Source organism: Triticum aestivum, chromosome 1B (assembly GCF_018294505.1).
Source record: "Triticum aestivum cultivar Chinese Spring chromosome 1B, IWGSC CS RefSeq v2.1, whole genome shotgun sequence".
NCBI classification, from domain to species: domain Eukaryota; kingdom Viridiplantae; phylum Streptophyta; class Magnoliopsida; order Poales; family Poaceae; genus Triticum; species Triticum aestivum.
The window spans coordinates 199,176,456-199,196,636 of record NC_057795.1 but is presented as its reverse complement, the minus strand read 5'-3'; the positions used below and the strand labels follow the sequence as shown (position 1 = coordinate 199,196,636).

The following is a 20,181-nucleotide window of genomic DNA, read 5'->3' as shown; positions in this document are numbered from 1 at the left end:
TACTCTATACTGCTTGCATTAGAGTAGTGTAGCATGTTACCGCTTTCCGTTAATCCTATTCTGATGCATAGCCTGTCATTGTTGCTACAGTCATTGATACCTTACCTGCAATCCTAAATGCTTAGTATAGGATGCTAGTTTATCATCATTGGCCCTACATTCTTGTCAGTCTGCCTTGCTATACTATTGGGCCGTGATCACTCGGGGGTGATCACGGGTATATACTATACATACATACATACATACATACTATACAGATGGTGACTAAAGTCGGGTCAGCTCGATGAGTACCCGCAAGTGATTCTGATGAGGGGGCTGAAAGGACAGGTGGCTCCATCCCGGTAGAGGTGGGCCTGGGTTCCCGACGGCCCCCGACTATTACTTTGTGGCGGAGCGACAGGGTAGGTTGAGACCACCTAGGAGACAGGTGGGTCTGGCCCTGTTCGGCGTTCGCGGATACTTAACACGCTTAACGAGATCTTGGTATTTGATCTGAGTCTGGCTATTGGCCTATACGCACTAACCAACTACGTGGGAAAGATATGGGCACTCGACGTCGTGGTATCAGCCGAAGCCTTCTTGACGTCAGCGACGGAGCGGCGCGCGCCGGATTGGACTGGAACGCCTACTCTTGTATAAGGGAGGCTAGGTCTGCTTCCGGCCACCCTCGCAACATGCAGGTGTGCAATGGGCGATGGGCCCAGACCCCTACGCGCATAGGATTTAGATCGGCGTGCTGACCTCTCTGTTGTGCCTAGGTGGGGCCGCGACGTGTTGATCTTCCGAGGCCGGGCATGACCCAGGAAAGTGTGTCCGGCCAAATGGGATCGAGCGTGTTGGGTTATGTGGTGCACCCCTGCAGGGAAGTTAATCTATTCGAATAGCCGTGATCTTCGGTAACAGGACGACTTGGAGTTGTACCTTGACCTTATGACAACTAGAACCGGATACTTAATAAAACACACCCTTCCAAGTTCCACAGACAACCCGGTGATCGCTTTTCCACGGGGCGACAAGGGGAGGATCGCCGGGTAGGATTATGCTATGCGATGCTACTTGGAGGTGCTACTTGGAGGACTTCAATCTACTCTCTTCTACATGCTGCAAGACGGAGGCTGCCAGAAGCGTAGTCTTCGATAGGACTAGCTATCCCCCTCTTATTCTGGCATTGCAGTTCAGTCCACTCATATTGCCTCCTTACACATATACCCATGCATATGTAGTGTAGCTTCTTGCTTGCGAGTACTTTGGATGAGTACTCACGGTTGCTTTTCTCCCTCTTTTCCCCTTTTCCCTTCTACCTGGTTGTCGCAACCAGATGCTGGAGCCCTGGAGCCAGACGCCACCGTCGACGACGACTCCTACTACACAGGAGGTGCCTACTACTACGTGCAGGCTGCTGACGACGACCATGAGTAGTTTAGGAGGATCCCAGGCAGGAGGCCTGCACCTCTTTCGATCTGTATCCCAGTTTGTGCTAGCCTTCTTAAGGCAAACTTGTTTAACTTATGTCTGTACTCAGATATTGTTGCTTCCGCTGACTCGTCTTTAATCGAGCACTTGTATTCGAGCCCTCGAGGCCCCTGGCTTGTATTATGATGCTTGTATGACTTATTTTGTTGGGGAACGTAGCAGAAATTCAAAAAATTTCCTATGTAACACCAAGATCTATCTATGGAGAGACCAGCAACGAGTAGAAAGGGGAGTGCATCTACATACCCTTGTAGATCGCTAAGAGGAAGCGTTCAAGTGAACGGGGTTGATGGAGTCGTACTCGTCGTGATTCAGATCACCGATGATCCTAGTGCCGAACGGACGGCACCTCCGCGTTCAACACACGTACAGCTCGACGATGTCTCCCACACCTTGATCCAGCAAAGAGAGAGGGAGAGGTTGAGGAAGACTCCATCCAGCAGCAGCACAACGGCGTGGTGGTGATGGAGGAGCGTGGCAATCCTGCAGGGCTTCGCCAAGCACCTACGGGAGAGGAGGAGGTGTCACGGGAGGGAGGGAGGCGCCAAGGGCTCAGGTATGGATGCCCTCCCTCCCCTCCACTATATATAGGGGCAGGGGAGAGGGGGAGGCGCAGCCTTGCCCCTTACTCCAAGAAAGGGGTGCGGCCAAGAGGGGGGGAGGAGTCCATCCTCCCCAAGGCACCTCGGAGGTGCCTTCCCCCTTTAGGACTCTCCCCTTTTTCCTATATCTTGGCGCATGGGCCTCTAGGGGCTGGTGCCCTTGGTCCATGTAGGCCAAGGCGCACCCCCTACAGCCCATGTGGCCCCGCGGGGCAGGTGGCCCCACCCGGTGGGCCCCCGGGACCCTTCCGGTGGTCCCGGTACAATACCGATGACCCCGAAACTTGTCCCGATGGCCGAAACAGGACTTCCTATATATAAATCTTTACCTCCGGACCATTCCGGAACTCCTCGTGACGTCCGGGATCTCATCCGGGACTCCGAACAACATTCGGTAACCACATACAAACTTCCTTTATAACCCTAGCGTCATCGAACCTTAAGTGTGTAGACCCTACGGGTTCGGGAGACATGTAGTCATGACCGAGATGTTCTCCGGTCAATAACCAACAGCGGGATCTGGATACCCATGTTGGCTCCCACATGTTCCACGATGATCTCATCGGATGAACCACGATGTCAAGGACTCAATCAATCCCGTATACAATTCCCTTTGTCTAGCGGTATGGTACTTGCCCGAGATTCGATCGTCGGTATACCGATACCTTGTTCAATCTCGTTACCGGCAAGTCTCTTTACTCGTTCCGTAACACATCATCTCGTGATCAACCCCTTGGTCACATTGTGCACATTATGATGATGTCCTACCGAGTGGGCCCATAGATACCTCTCCGTTTACACGGAGTGACAAATCCCAATCTCGATTCGTGCCAACCCAACAGACACTTTCAGGGATACCCGTAGTGTACCTTTATAGCCACCCAGTTACGTTGTGATGTTTGGCACACCCAAAGCACTCCTATGGTATCCGGGAGTTGCACAATCTCATGGTCTAAGGAAATGATACTTGACATTAGAAAAGCTTTAGCATACGAACTACATGATCTTGTGCTAGGCTTAGGATTGGGTCTTGTCCATCACATCATTCTCCTAATGATGTGATCCCGTTATCAACGACATCCAATGTCCATGGTCAGGAAACCGTAACCATCTATTGATTAACGAGCTAGTCAACTAGAGGCTTACTAGGGACATGGTGTTGTCTATGTATCCACACATGTATCTGAGTTTCCTATCAATACAATTCTAGCATGGATAATAAACGATTATCATGAACAAGGAAATATAATAATAATCAATTTATTATTGCCTCTAGGGCATATTTCCAACAATCTCCCACTTGCACTAGAGTCAATAATCTAGTTCACATCGATATGTGATTAACACTCAAGGTCACATCCCCATGTGACTAACACCCAAAGAGTTTACTAGAGTCAATAATCTAGTTCACATTTACCATGTGATTAACACTCGATGAGTTCTGGGTTTGATCATGTTATGCTTGTGAGAGAGGTTATAGTCAACGGGTCTGAACCTTTCAGATCCGTGTGTGCTTTACAAATCTCTATGTCATCTCCTAGATGCAGCTACCACGTTCTAATTGGAGCTATTCCAAATAACTGTTCTACTTGGAGCTATTCTAAATTGTTGCTCCATTATACGTATCCGGTATCTCTACTCAGAGCTATCCGGATAGGTGTTAAGCTTGCATCGACGTAACCCTTTACGACGAACTCTTTTACCACCTCCATAATTGAGAAAATTCCTTAGTCCACTAGTTACTAAGGATAACTTTGACCGCTGTCCTGTGATCCATTCTTGGATCACTCTTGTACCCCTTGACTGACTCATGGTAAAGCACACTTCAGGTGCGGTACACAGCATAGCATACTGTAGAGCCTATGTCTTAAGCATAGGGGACGACCTTCATCCTTTCTCTCTATTCTGCCGTGGTCGAGCTTTAAGTCTTAACTTCATACCTTACAACTCAGGCAAGAACTCCTTCTTTGACTGATCCATCTTGAACACCTTCAAGATCATGTCAAGGTATGTGCTCATTTGAAAGTACCATTAAGCGTTTTGATCTATCCTTATAGATCTTGATGCTCAATGGTCAAGTAGCTTAATCCAGGTTTTCCATTGAAAACACTTTCCAAATAACCCTATATGCTTTCCAGAAATTCTACGTCATTTCTGATCATTAATATGTCTACAACATATACTCATCAGAAATTCTATAGTGCTCCCACTCACTTCTTTGGAAATACAAGTTTCTCATAAACTTTGTATACACCCAAAATCTTTGATCATCATCAAAGCATACATTCCAATTCCGAGATGCTTACTCCAGTCCTCAGAAGGATTGCTGGAGCTTTGCATACTTATTATCATATTTCAGGATAGACAAAAACCTTCCGGTTGTATCACATACAACCTTTCCTCAAGAATCGTCGAGGAAACAATGTTTTGACATCCTATCTGCAAGATTTCATAAATAATGCAGTAATTGCTAATATAATTCCAACAGACTCTTAGCATCGCTACGAGTGAGAAAGTCTCATCGTAGTCAACTCCTTGAACTTGTCGAAAAACATCTTAACGACAAGTTGAGCTTTCTCAATGGTGACACTTACCATCATTGTCTGTCTTCCTTTTAAAATCCATCTGTACTCAACAGCCTTACGACCAACGAGCCGTTTTGCCAAAGTCTACACTTTGTTTTCATACATGGATCCTATCTCGGATTTTATGGCTTCTAACCATTTGTCGGAATTTGGGCCCACCATCGCTTCTCCATAGCTCGTAGGTTCATTGTTGTCTAGCAACATGACCTTCAAGACAGGATTACCGTACCACTCTGAAGTAGTACGTATCCTTGTCACCCTACGAGGTACGGCAGTGATTTGATCCGAAACTTCATGATCAATATCATAAGCTTCCACTTCAATTGGTGTAGGTGCCACGGGAACAACTTCCTGTGCCCTGCTACACACTGGTTGAAGTGATGGTTCAATAACCTCATCAAGTCTCCACCATCCTCCCACTCAACTCTTTCGAGAGAAACCTTTCCTCGAGAAAGGACCCGATTCTAGAAACAATTCATATTGCTTTCGGATCTGAATTAGGAGGTATACCCAACTGTTTTTTGGGTGTCCTATGAAGATGCATTTTATCTGCTTTGGGTTCGAGCTTATCAACCTGAAACCTTTTCACATAAGCGTCGCAGCCCCAAACTTTCAAGAAACGACAACTTAGATTTCTCTAAACCATAATTCATACGGTGTCATCTCAACGGAATTACGTGGTGCCCTATTTAAAGTGAGTGCGGTTGTCTCTAATGCCTAACCCATGAACGATAGTGGTAACTCGATAAGAGACATCATGGTATGCACCATATCCAATAGGGTGCAACTATGACGTTTGGACACACCATCACACTATGGTGTTCCAGGCTGTATCAGTTGTGAAACAATTTCCACAATGTCTTAATTCTGTGCCAAACTCGTGATTCAGATATTCATCTCTATGATCATATCATAGATCTTTTATCCTCTTGTCACGACGATCTTTCAACTTCACACTGAAATTACTTGAACCTTTCAATAATTCAGACTCGTGATTCATCAAGTAAATATACTCAACATCTACTCGAATCATTTGTGAAGTAAGAACATAACGATATTCACTGCATGCCTCAACACTCATTGGACTGCACACATCAAAATGTGTTACTTCCAACAAGTTGCTATCTTGTTCCATCTTACTGAAAACGAGGCTTTTCAGTCATCTTGCCCATGTGGTATGATTTGCATGTCCCAAGTGATTCAAAATCAAGTGAGTCAAAACGGTCCATTTGCATGGAGTTTCTTCATGCATATACACCAATAGACATGGTTCGCATGTCTCAAACTTTTCAAAAACGAGTGAGCCCAAAGATCCATCAATATGGAGCTTCTTCATGCGTTTTATACCGATATGACTTACGTGGCAGTGCCACAAGTAGGTGGTACTATCATTACTATCTTTTGGCATGAACATGTGTATCACTACGATCGAGATTTAATAAACCATTCATTTTAGGTGTAAGACCATTGAAGGTATTATTCAAATAAACAGAGTAACCATTATTCTCCTTAAATGAATAACCGTATTGCGATAGACGTAATCCAATCAGGTCTATGCTCAACGCAAACACCAAATAACAATTATTTAGGTTTAACACCAATCTCTTTGGTAGAGGGAGCGTGCGATGTTTGATCATGTCAAGCTTGGAAGAACTTCCAACACATATCGTCAGCTCACCTTTAGCTAGTCTCCGTTTATTCCGTAGCCTTTTGTTTCGAGTTACTAACACTTAGCAACCGAACCGGTATCTAATACCCTGGTGCTACTAGGAGTACTAGCAAAGTACACATTAACACAATGTATATCCAATATACTTCTATCGACCTTGCCAGCCTTCTTATCTACCAAGTATCTAGGGTAATTCTGCTCTAGTGGTTGTTCCCCTTATTACAGAAGCACTTAGTCTCGGGTTTGGGTTTTACCTTGGGTTTCTTCACTAGAGCAGCAGCTGATTTGCCGTTTCATGAAGTATCCCTTCTTGCCCTTGCCCTTCTTGAAACTAGTGGTTTCACCAACCATCAACAATTGATGCTCCTTCTTGATTTCTACTTTCGCGATGTCAAACATCACGAATACCTCAAGGATCATCATATCTATCCCTGATATGTTATAGTTCATCACGAAGCTCTAACAGCTTGGTGGCAATGACTTTGGAGAACCATCATTGTCTTATCTGGAAGATCAACTCCCACTCGATTCAAATGATTGTTGTACTCAGACAATCTGAGCACAAGCTCAACAATTGAGCTTTTCTCCTTAGTTTGCAGGTTAAGAAAGTCATCGGAGGTCTTATACCTCTTGACATGGGCACGAGCCTGAAATCCCAATTTCAGCCCTCAAAACATCTCATATGTTTCGTGATGTTTCAAAAACGTCTTTGGTGCCTCAACTCTAAACCGTTTAACTGAACTATCACGTAGTTATCAAAACGTGTATGTCAGATGTTCGCAACAACCACAGACAACGTTCGAGGTTCAGCACACTGAGCAGTGCATTAAGGACATAAGCCTTCTATGAAGCAATGAGGACAATCCTCAGTTTACGGACCTAGTCCGCATAATTGCTACTATCAACTTTCAACTAATTTTTCTCTAGGAACATATCTAAACAGTAGAACTATAGCGTGAGCTACGACATAATTTGCAAAAACCTTTTGACTATGTTCAGGATAATTAAGTTCACCTTATGAACTCCCACTCAGATAGACATCCCTCTAGTCATCTAAGTGATTACATGATCCGAGTCAAACTAGGTCGTGTCCGATCATCACGTGAGACGGACTAGTCATCATCGGTGAACATCTTCATGTTGATCGTATCTTCTATACGACTCATGTTCGACCTTTCGGTCTCCGTGTTCTGAGGTCATGTCTGTACATGCTAGGCTCGTCAAGTTAACCCTAAGTGTTTCGCGTGTGTTCCGAGGCCATGTCTGTACATGCTAGGCTCGTCAACACCCGTTGTATTTGAACGTCTGAATAAAACACCCGATCATCACGTGATGTTTTGAAACAGCGAACTGTCGCAACGGTGCACAGTTAGGGGAGAACACTTCTTGAAATTGTTGTAAGGGATCATCTTATTTACTACCGTCGTTCTAAGCAAATAAGATGTATAAACATGATAAACATCACATGCAATCAAATAGTGACATGATATGGCCATCATCACTTTGCTCCTTTTGATCTCCATCTTCGGGGCTCCATGATCATCATCGTCACCGGCATGACACCATGATCTCCATCATCATGATCTCCATCATCGTGTCTTCATGAAGTTGCCTCGCCAACTATTACTTCTACTACTATGGCTAACGGTTAGCAATAAAGTAAAGTAATTACATGACGTTTAAGTTGACACGCAGGTCACAAATAAATAAAGACAACTCCTATGGCTCCTGTCAGTTGTCATACTCATCGACATGCAAGTCGTGATTCCTATTACAAGAACATGATCAATCTCATACATCACATATATCATTCATCACATCCTTTTTGGCCATATCACATCACATAGCATACCCTGCAAAAACAAGTTAGACGTCCTCTAACTGTTGTTTGCATGTTTTACGTGGCTGCTATGGGTTTCTAGCAAGAACGTTTCTTACCTACGCATGAACCACAACGTGATATGCCAATTGCTATTTACCCTTCATAAGGACCCTTTTCATCGAATCCGATCCGACTAAAGTGGGAGAGACAGACACCCGCCAGCCACCTTATGCAACTAGTGCATGTTTGTCGGTGGAACCGGTCTCACGTAAGCGTACGTGTAAGGTTGGTCCGGGCCGCTTCATCCCACGATGCCGCCGAATCAAGATAAGACTAGTAACGGCAAGCATATTGAACAATATCGACGCCCACAACTACTTTGTGTTCTACTCGTGCAAAGAATCTACGCAATAGACCTAGCTCATGATGCCACTGTTGGGGAACGTAGCAGAAATTCAAAAACTTTCCTACGTAACACCAAGATCTATCTATGGAGAGACCAGCAACGAGTAGAAAGGGGAGTGCATCTACATACCCTTGTAGATCGCTAAGCGGAAGCGTTCAAGTGAACGGGGTTGATGGAGTCGTACTCGTCGTGATTCAGATCACCGATGATCCTAGTGCCGAACGGACGGCACCTCCGCGTTCAACACACGTACAGCTCGACGATGTCTCCCACGCCTTGATCCAGCAAAGAGATAGGGAGAGGTTGAGGAAGACTCCATCCAGCAGCAGCACAACGGCGTGGTGGTGATGGAGGAGCGTGGCAATCCTGCAGGGCTTCGCCAAGCACCTACGGGAGAGGAGGAGGTGTCACGGGAGGGAGGGAGGCGCCAAGGGCTCAGGTATGGATGCCCTCCCTCCCCTCCACTATATATAGGGGCAGGGGAGAGGGGGGAGGCGCAGCCTTGCCCCTTACTCCAAGAAAGGGGTGCGGCCAAGAGGGGGGGAGGAGTCCATCCTCCCCAAGGCACCTCGGAGGTGCCTTCCCCCTTTAGGACTCTCCCCTTTTTCCTATATCTTGGCGCATGGGCCTCTAGGGGCTGGTGCCCTTGGCCCATGTAGGCCAAGGCGCACCCCCTACTGCCCATGTGGCCCCCCGGGGCAGGTGGCCCCACCCGGTGGGCCCCCGGGACCCTTCCGGTGGTCCCGGTACAATACCGATGACCCCGAAACTTGTCCCGATGGCCGAAACAGGACTTCTTATATATAAATCTTTACCTCCGGACCATTCCGGAACTCCTCGTGACGTCCGGGATCTCATCCGGGAGTCCGAACAACATTCGGTAACCACATACAAACTTCCTTTATAACCCTAGCGTCATCGAACCTTAAGTGTGTAGACCCTACGGGTTCGGGAGACATGTAGTCATGACCGAGATGTTCTCCGGTCAATAACCAACAGCGGGATCTGGATACCCATGTTGGCTCCCACATGTTCCACGATGATCTCATCGGATGAACCACGATGTCAAGGACTCAATCAATCCCGTATACAATTCCCTTTGTCTAGCGGTATGGTACTTGCCCGAGATTCGATCGTCGGTATACCGATACCTTGTTCAATCTCGTTACCGGCAAGTCTCTTTACTCGTTCCGTAACACATCATCCCGTGATCAACCCCTTGGTCACATTGTGCACATTATGATGATGTCCTACCGAGTGGGCCCAGAGATACCTCTCCGTTTACACGGAGTGACAAATCCCAATCTCGATTCGTGCCAACCCAACAGACACTTTCAGAGATACCCGTAGTGTACCTTTATAGCCACCCAGTTACGTTGTGATGTTTGGCACACCCAAAGCACTCCTATGGTATCCGGGAGTTGCACAATCTCATGGTCTAAGGAAATGATACTTGACATTAGAAAAGCTTTAGCATACGAACTACATGATCTTGTGCTAGGCTTAGGATTGGGTCTTGTCCATCACATCATTCTCCTAATGATGTGATCCCGTTATCAACGACATCCAATGTCCATGGTCAGGAAACCGTAACCATCTATTGATTAACGAGCTAGTCAACTAGAGGCTTACTAGGGACATGGTGTTGTCTATGTATCCACACATGTATCTGAGTTTCCTATCAATACAATTCTAGCATGGATAATAAACGATTATCATGAACAAGGAAATATAATAATAATCAATTTATTATTGCCTCTAGGGCATATTTCCAACATATTTATGTTTTAGAGTTGTGTTGTGATATCTTCCCGTGAGTCCCTGATCTTGATCATACACGTTTGCGTGCATGATTAGTGTACGATTGAATCGGGGGTGTCACAGCGACCGCCTCGCGCGCCCACCTCGTCACGGTCTGACAACTGGCTTCTCACAAGGCACTCTAGGCAGGCCCCTCGAGAGACACAGAATCTCGCGAGCCCGCAGCAGGCTCGCCTTAGGAGAAGGAGTGCAGCCGCGACCCCAGGCCTCACTCAAGACCCATGAAACCCAAGATAAGTCAGAAACAACTACCTCGCTCAGCGGCCCGCAGCCCTGCGGGGCCCCGCTCCGGGTGCCAGTTCAAAAGCATTTAGCAGTCTCACACATCATGAGAGGCACGCCCTTTCCAAAATGCTCTCACAAGGATGCGTTCAAGTTTTCGTCATACAGGTCAAAGCAAAAGAAACACGGGCCTAGCTGAACACCCTTCTTCATTACCCCCGTCCGTGCTGCTTGCATCAAGGCTGCCATCGTCCTCGTCATCACCATCCGCGCCATCTTCTCTGGCCGCAATCATGATCGTGTCGTCCTTCGGGGTGAATTCTGCTACCAAGGTGTCCACATGGTCATCCACCCACCCGGCCAGGTTGTCCTGGACAACCGGGGGCACGGGGGCTAAGACAACATCGAAGTCAATGTGGGGATCGCGATTGAGAAGGTGGTTGAAGACACGCGAGAACACGTGCCCCAGAAGACCATGGCTCCTCTCTGCTACAAGCTCGTGAGACCTTGCAGCCCGAGCCTCCAGGTGGGTCACGATGTCGGTGAAGAAGTTCAGGTGGCTGGCGTAGTCGTTCTCATGCGGGTGAGGAGCGCTCTCGCCGCATATGGTGCCTGATGTCTACTACACAACCTTCTTCTTGTAGACGTTGTTGGGCCTCCAAGTGCAGAGGTTTGTAGGACAGTAGCAAATTTCCCTCGAGTGGATGACCTAAGGTTTATCAATCCGTGGGAGGCGTAGGTTGAAGATGGTCTCTCTCAAACAATCCTGCAACCAAAAAAACAAAGAGTCTCTTGTGTCCCCAACACACCCAATACAATGGTAAATTGTATAGGTGCACTAGTTCGGCAAAGAGATGGTGATACAAGTGCAATATGGATGGTAGATATAAGTATTTGTAATCTGAAAATATAAAAACAACAAGGTAACAAGTGGGTAAAGGTGAGCTTAAACGGTATTGCAATGGTAGGAAACAAGGCCTAAGGTTCATACTTTCACTAGTGCAAGTTCTCTCAACAATAATAACATAATTGGATCATATAACTATCCCTAAACATGCAACAAAGAGTCACTCCACAGCCACTAATAGTGGAGAACAAACGAAGAGATTATGGTAGGGTACGAAACCACCTCAAAGTTATCCTTTCTGCTCTATCTATTCAAGAGTCCGTAGTAAAATAACACAAGGCTATTCTTTCTATTCAATCTATCATAGAGGCCATACTAGAATAAAACCTTAAGACACAAATCAACCAAAACCCTAATGTCACCTAGATACTCCATTGTCACATCAAGTATCCGTGGGCAAGATTATACGATATGCATCACACAATCTCAAATTCATCTATCCAACCAACACAAAGTACTTCAAAGAGTGCCCCAAAGTTTCTACTGGAGAGTCAAGACGAAAACGTGTGCCAACCCCTATGCATAAGTTCACAAGGTGAACCCGCAAGTTGATCACCAAAACATACATCAAGTGGATCACGTGAATATCCCATTGTCACCACAGATAAGCATGGCAAGACATACATCAAGTGTTCTCAAATCCTTAAAGACTCAATCCGATAAGATAACTTCAAGAGGAAAACTCAATTCATCACAAGAGAGTAGAGGGGGAAACATCATAAGATCCAACTATAATAGCAAAGCTCGCGATACATCAAGATCGTGCGAAGTCAAGAACACGAGAGAGAGATCAAACACATAGCTACTGGTACATACCCTCAGCCCCGAGGGTGAACTACTCCCTCCTCGTCATGGAGAGCGTCGGGATGATGAAGATGGCCACCGGTAAGGGATCCCCCCCTCCGACAGGGTGTCGGAACGGGCTCCTGAGAGGTTTTTGGTGGCTACAGAGGCTTGCGGCGGCCGAACTCCCGATCTATTCTTTTCCCCGATGTTTTTAGGGTATATGGACTTATATAGGCGAAAGTAGTCGGTCAGGGGAGCCACGAGGGGCCCACGAGGGTGGAGGGCGCGCCCGGGGGATGGGCGCGCCCCCCTACCTTGTGGCCTCCTCGAAGCTTCCCTGGCTTCAGCTCCACGCCTCCTGGATCACGTTCGTTCCAAAAATCACGCTCCCGAAGGTTTCATTCCGTTTGGACTCCGTTTGATATTCCTTTTCTTCGAAACACTGAAATAGGCAAGAAAACAACAATTTGGGCTGGGCCTCCGGTTAATAGGTTAGTCCCAAAAATAATATAAAAGTGTATAATAAATCCCGTAAACATCCAAAACAGATAATATAATAGCATGAATGCTTCATAAATTATACATACATTGGAGACGTATCAGCATCCCCAAGCCTAATTCCTACTCGTCCTCGAGTAGGTAAATGATAAAAGAAAGAATTTATGAAGTGTGAATGCTAGCAGGTGCACAAGTTTGATCAATGGTAATTTCAATAACCTTTTCTAGCATGATTATATGTCATAACAGTAGTTCGCCTCATAAAACTTCTCAAGATCAAGTAACAAGCAATTCACATGTTAAAGCATAGACCACAAACTTTCTTGAAAGCTAGCAAACTTCATTCTTAGTCATCAAACAATTACAATTCATCTTATTTTCAGGAAGGGTCTATGTCAGAACTTTGATTTAGCAAACTCCACATACTCAACTATCATATAGTCTTCCATGATTGCTACCACTCAAAGCATATTCTTAGAACAAATAGCATCCATCGAACATAGAGAAACATAAGGGCTTAGTGTTTCGCCTCCCAACTCACTTATCATATAGATAATTGTCAACAATAATAATTCATGATCAAATATATTTGCATGGACATATATGCTTAGATCTTTCCCCAACACACGATGCTTGCCAACTAAAGAGTAGGTAGGAATGAGAAGGAATACTACTGATTCTTGCATTTAAAACAAAACAAAGGCTAGCCAACTCGCATAGACAGGGCTCCCCCGATTTGGAGCTTCGTTGGTCGTTGGATGGAGGTCGTTTTGGTCAACCAATGTATCTCAGCCGCCCGATCTAAGCCTATGGTGTTTACTCTGGTTTTCACAGCGCTGTTATTTTCAACGCCCATGACTGGTGGGCTCGTCCAGCTTTCCTATTGGCTAGGTGAACCATTCACGGGTGCAAATGGACCTGTCCTCGCGTGCCGCGTGTCTCGCGGACGTCGTGGGTGACCTAGCCCCCAATCCACCACAGCCCCATCCCTCCCACCTCCTCCTCCCTTGTCCGCCGCCGCATCCCACCCTCTCCTCCTCCCTCTTCTGCTTCCTACCTCCTCCCCGGATAGTGACAAGTCTTGTTGATTGGGAGACATGGCAGGACGGCTGGCCTCTCGGGCTGGGCACTCTGAAACCGGGAGCCGGAGCGGTCAGGAGCGTCGACTCCTCCTCCTCCACCGCAGCCTTCACCCCGTCCCACTGCGTCTCGTCCGTCGCTTCGTTTGATCTAGACACAGAGGTCAGAATCGATCAAGTCCTACTATCTATCCGCAATATAACAGTGGCACCCAGCAGGATTTGATGCTCCTGCTTCTACTTTGTTTGCTGCAGTCGGCATGGTCTTTGCCGCACGCTGGTGGCGGCGGCGGCATCACGCTGGCGGCCCTGATCGGCCTGGTGGATGCCATGGAGAGCCGGTGCAGCAGGCGCTGGGGCGAGAGGGCGAGCAGGAGCGGCAAGCTGCGGGCGCTGCTGCTCTCGCTATGCCTCCGGAGCCACCTGAGAACGCCGGCGGCGCGGCGCCGTCGCTCGGCCAGTTCCTCGAGATGGAACCGTGCCTGACGAGCCTGTATCCACGATGCAACCGACGGAGGAACAAGATTTGCATGTTGTTATTCTAAAAAAAGGATTTGCATGCTTGTTGCTCTTTTTTTAGGGACATGTTGTTGCTCTTTTTGAATTAGCGTGAGTGGGCAAAAAATTAGCACTAAATTTGTTGACTTTCATTTTTTTGAACAACGACAGTTGTTGACACAATAAGTCTGCATTTCGCTTCAGAATTCAGAGGAGGTCAACATTTTTTTATAGTCCTAACAAGGTCACACCTTTTCCCTTTTTCTTTCTTTGTCCCTCAATTGGGGCTACTGAGTGTTTGCGATGGAAATTTATGGGTCAGTGTTTGCATTGGTTTGTGGGGATTACAGGTTGATAAGGAATTCATGCTTGATGGTTTTTGACGTTCTACATATGTTCAGGAAAGAAGATAGTAGGACAAAGCTAGAGGAGAACTATGGTGAAAAGAATAATTTGCTTTGTCACTGTGAGCTTGCTTATTTGGTTCTGCTTGATATATGTTGCCAACCTTTGTCCTTGTCTCCTCTATGCACCCATCGTCTTCTAACATTCGCTCATCATCAGGTATAAGGGGAGTTACGTCCATGGTTAAGGTGCAGATCAAGGAGGTCGACAAATGGGATGAGGTTGGGTGATGTGTACGAGGGAGGAAAAAGGTGTAGGTCCTTGTTTTTTGGGTGATGGTAGTGGCATACTTCCTTCAGTGAATGTCTTTTTCATTTTCATCTAATCTTTAATGACCAATTTTTGTATGCATGTCACTTATTATTTTTTTGCGTGTTCAGTACATGATGCACATGGAGACTAGCTTTGACGATTCGTGCATTGTAGTTTGTAGCCTGATAGCTATATAAAAAAATTACATTGCTGATTCAGTTTTGGTTTTTCACTCAGACATATAGTGGTTAGTGTTGTTAATCCGTACATAGTCGTATTTGTAGGTTCATGTTATCGTATCTTTCATGCAATATCTTGTGCAAAGTTACATGCATATTTTTCTTTCTTTAGGCCGTACACCGGTTTGATTTCTGGACCCATATTTTAATGGTTCTCTTGCAGGTGATGTGAAGGTTAGCTACTATGATCAAGGAAATAACATGTATCTGTGTGGTTTCTTCCTGTTGTTGATCAGCCATTGCTGCATTTAAGGTATGTTGTGCCTGGTGCTACTAAATGCTATATAAAACCTATAGCTGTACATAAAACGCCTTGATATGCAAATAACCCAGTTAAAATAAATGGTTTGCGCCATCTGACATTACATGACGACATGCCAAACACTTTGCCGCCTAGGATAGTCTATATTTGTATTTCCTTCAGTTATCGCATATTTCCAATAAAAAAACTCTTCGCTTTGGGGTTTTGGAATAATCTTCGGGAAGTTGGTGACGAGTTAGTAGAACTAATGGAAATGTTGCTTTCATTAGAGAATGACATGCCAAAGACGCCACTGCCTGATGTAGTCTTTGGACTTAAGCTATCTCATATGTACAATAACAAGATTTATCACTTTGTTTTTTAGAATAATCTTTGATAAGTTGGTGAAGAATTAGAGCGAAGTTACCCTCATGAGTAGTATTTCTTATATAAACACCCAGTTAATTCTTGAGATACAATAGAGGCACTATAGTAGTACTACTTTAGTCAAATACATTATCCACTGATTGTTGTAGTGAAATGTATATTTTCATTTCTTTTTTTGAAATAGAGGCACATCCAGGTAATTTCACTTCTTTTTTTGAACCGCAAACCATAGAACAAATAGTTCTATGGTATATTTTCATTAAAAAAACAGTATGGTACAAAGGGAAAGGACAAAACAGAAACAAAAGAAAAAGATCTAAGCTAATGGGACAAAGCCCTTATCCAATTTCAGTTTTGGGCAACATGAGAATCATTTAAAAATTTATCTGACACCCTGCTTGAACAAGGTGGAATGCTTGTCTTTGATCTTGTGTTGAAGTAGTTGAAGATCCTTTTTTAATTCAAGCCTTCAATTTGAGATTGTCGGCTTGATGTTTCTGAAGACCTTGCCATTTCACTTTGTCCTGGATTAATAACAGATTACAAATTTAATTGTTTAAATAGGGCATGTTATTTACGAAGGTATACCATTTCTATTGACTGGATAATTTACATGTTGGCAAGGACTTATTGGTGCGGCCTTGTCATAATTGCTTGGCTAATTTCCTAACCCAATCCAGAACCGCTTCATCTTTAGATCTTTACGTGCTTGATGAAGTGCCTTAGAGACTAAGATCTGCACTTTGTTTTTCTCCATTCTCCTGCTCACGGATTAACCGATGGCTGTAATCCCCAGAGAAGCATTAGAACTGGTCTGTAGTGTCTTCCAGCGTATGCGTGTATTCTTTTTTTCATGCTGGTAAAATGTTATTGGCTGGCTCATCTGCACACGCCTTTCATTGTTGCTAATCCTGAGAATCCAATCATTGAAATAGTTGATGTTTGATGTGGTACACAGTTAAAATTGCTACATATAGTTCAGTTTGGTATTGACTACAATAATACAGGACTATAGTGTTTCAAGCTATTAATACAGATAAGATTTTGATTTGCCTGCATTTGTAGATTTTTACTCATGCATATTCCAGCTTTTTTCCTGCTCAAATTAAACACCTGACCATGACAGTTGTTGTGAATATTGAGGAACATGAAAAAATGGTTTATAAAGATAAAGATGCAATTAATTCACATCGTTATTTTGATAAGGCAATCACCAAAATAATACTATGAGCTCACGGACATTCTTAGCAGGTGTCGTTTCTCACTACAATATTTCTAATTTTTGGTTTGATTTGACTAGCAGTGACAGTGGTCAGGACGATGCAGTTGTTGAGATTGACGACAGAGAAAGAGCTATGTAGTGTTTCAAGGTATTAATGTAGATAATATTTTGATTTGCCTGCATTAAATTAAGCACCTGACCATGACAGTTGTTGTGAATATTGAGGTACTTGAAAAAATGTTTATAAAGATAAAGATACATTTATTCACATTGTTATTTTGATAAGGCAATCACCAAAATAATACTATCAGCTCGCGGTCATTCTTAGCATGTGTCGTTTCTCACTACAATATTTGTGAATTTTGGTTTGATTTGACTGGTAGTGATAGTGGTCAGGACGATGCAGTAGTTGAGATTGATGATAGAGAAAGAGCTCTGTAGCCCGATTAGGAAACTAGGGACAGTGGTTCTGAAATTAATGTGTGATGAATCATTAGTTCTGAGCGACCATCCTTGGATGTGACTATGACGATCACCTCAGATTGTACTGACGAGGGCATCTAGGTTGCATCTAGACCACATATTCCTTTCAGTAGTCCCTACTGCCATTTAGGGTATTAACATATATTCTGTTATCTTCTTGTTAGGCACATTTAGAGAGTCTGGGTGTTGAATTAGGTATTTCTGCTATGCCTGGACTACAAAAGTCAATATAGTTGATGTTCATGAGCGTTTCCCGATTGTCCACCTTTCAGTTGGGTTAAGCCTCTTTTTCTATTGTCTGCAAATGAAACATACTTGATGTACCTCTGGTATGATAAAAGAGACCGCCCTTTCCTTTTGTAAAGTTTTCTGCAGATGATGTTGTGGAGGTTGATTTAAGAATTTATGTGCTCATTACTTCATTACTTCCTTTACCATTAACTGATACTATTAGACAATGGTGTATAAGTGTTGCACATGACTCTATTTTGCCAGGAAATATGAATGAAGTGATAGTACTTGCAAACATGGACTCCTCTTTGCTGGACGAGGATAACTAAAATACAAATTTAGTAGGAAGTAATTACATGATTGATCTCAGTTTTGTACATGTTAGGTGAGCATTATAAGTTCTACTTCCCATAAGAGAGTGTATTTTAGTGTTGCAGATTGTTTCTATTTTAGAGCAAGAAGCCAAATCATGTTGGTCGTCGTAAATCTTGGAAAACTTGTTGTTTATTGTCACTTCTATCTATGTTATAAACTTTTGTTCTTGGTGTCGTACTTGTCAATCTTGGTTTGCCCTTTCATTTCAAGTTTGCCCTTCCATTGCCGTAGACCAACATGTCCTTGTTTCTTCAATTGATTCCTCATTTCATGTCTGCACTTCTATTACAGTAGAACAACATGTTGTAAACATGGTGCTGGGCATTGTTTGTCCAGTTCCCTTCAAAATAGAAGAGATGGCTATAGAGTGGATCCATCACTAAAGAGATGACAAATGTTGTGCAAGGCATTGTTTGTTCAGCTTTTAAAAAAAATGAAGGAATTACAGTGCACCTGACCTATAAAGGGGCTGCAAAGGACAAAATGCTATGGATCCAGAGTGGGAGGGGAGAGTTACCAACAACGTATTAAGGACAAACCGTGACATGGATTCCTAAGTTCCAGCTTACATCAAAATTATAGAGAGAATGCCCGCATTTTGAAAACTTTTGCATAGTTTGAAGCTATGTTTCTTTCAATTTTCATTATTCAAAGGATCCTTATTAGTGCCAGTTTGTCAAGCATTTATTGTCAAATAACTCTTTGTTTGAAATGAGACCTTGGCGCAAGGGGTAAAGTTATTATACATCTTATTGTAGACAACAAGCCTCCATTCTTTTTTTATTAATAGGGGTTAAATTTGTTACCATGTGTACTTGCTCACAACTAAACCAATTAAATCATGAATTTTCTTTTTGATATGTTTTTTTCAAACTCGAATATCTAATCATGATAACCATATTTTCAACTAAAACAATGCTTCCTTGGCTGGTTTGTACATGTTAGATATTTTTTTTCAAACTTGGATTTCGCAACATGATAACCATATTGTCAGTATAACATGGTTTAACACATGAGCTTTGTACTACCAATATCGAATAGGTTCTTGCAAAATGAAACTATTTTCATCGACAACATGGCTTTAGCGGGTCTCTGCGCCATTTGGCGCAACGGGTCAACTAGTAAAAGTAAAAGATAGGCCCTTTGCAGAGGGAAGCAGGGATTTGCAGAGGTGCCAGAGCTCGATTTTGAAATAGAGATGAAAATAATTTTGAGAGGCATGCTTTCATTGTCAACATAACAACCAAGAGTTCTCAATATCTTCCATACTACATACATTATAGGCGGTGCCCAAACAAAATGGTAAAGATTTTACTCCCCATCCACCAACAATCACACTCCACGGCTTGTCCGAAACAACAGGTGCCGTCCAACTAACATCAATCCTGGCGGAGTTTTTTTTGCAATTATTTTTGATTTGATTTTGATCTTTTGATCATGGGACTGGGCATCTCGGTTACCAGCCATTTTTCTCGTGAATGATGAGCGGAGTCCACTCATCTTGAGAATAACCCACCTAGCATGGAAGATACTGACAGCCCCTAGTCGCTACATGAGCGATTCGGGCATACAAAACAGATTATTATTTGAAGGTTTAGAGTTTGGCACATGCAAATTTACTTGGAACGGCAGGTAAATACCGCATATAGGTAGGTATGGTGGACACTCATGGAAGAAACTTGGTTCAAGGAATTTGGATGCACAAGCAGTATTCTTGCTTAGTACAGATATTTTGGCTAGCAAAGGATCCTAAAAAGCAAGCACCACATGTTGGAGGATCTATAACAATATAACTTCTATACAAATATACCCAAGCATAACTCATTACATTGTCTTCCTTGTCCAATTTCAACTAATTTGCTCAGGTTTGAAAATAATTAATGGGGCTCACAATCATAGAAGATGTCTAAGATAGTATATTTATATGTGAAATCTCTCTTCCTTCAATATTCTTTCATGAATTGTTCAAATGTCCAAT

General features: G+C 43.9%; 1 protein-coding gene across 8 annotated transcripts; it reads left to right on the top strand.

Annotated features, from left to right (window-relative positions):
• Window positions 1–13,688: 13,688 nt before the first annotated feature.
• LOC123115527 (uncharacterized) lies at window positions 13,689–18,377 on the top strand. 8 transcript variants are annotated; one of them, XR_006456663.1, is made up of 7 exons: window positions 13,725–14,033; window positions 14,126–14,612; window positions 14,719–14,834; window positions 14,933–15,024; window positions 15,428–15,517; window positions 17,196–17,262; window positions 18,093–18,377. XR_006456663.1 is itself a non-coding variant. In XM_044536672.1 (4 exons), exons 2-4 carry the CDS (start codon window positions 14,131–14,133, stop codon window positions 15,001–15,003), a joined length of 408 nt encoding a protein of 135 aa, XP_044392607.1. In that variant the 5' UTR covers window positions 13,725–14,033; window positions 14,126–14,130; the 3' UTR covers window positions 15,004–15,421. The 8 variants fall into 8 exon arrangements, 2 of the variants coding, with proteins under 2 accessions (XP_044392601.1, XP_044392607.1); XR_006456665.1 differs by having other exon boundaries at window positions 14,933–15,051; XR_006456657.1 differs by having other exon boundaries at window positions 14,126–14,834.
• The last annotated feature ends 1,804 nt before the right edge of the window (window positions 18,378–20,181 follow it).

What these genes read in the sequence shown, in the direction of transcription:
- LOC123115527 (XM_044536666.1), top strand. Translation starts at nt 13,704, where the DNA reads ATGGACCTGTCCTCGCGTGCCGCGTGTCTCGCGGACGTCGTGGGTGAC. An exon ending in CGTTTGATCTAGACACAGAG is followed by an intron (nt 14,034 to 14,125) that starts GTCAGAATCGAT and finishes TGTTTGCTGCAG; the next exon opens with TCGGCATGGTCTTTGCCGCA.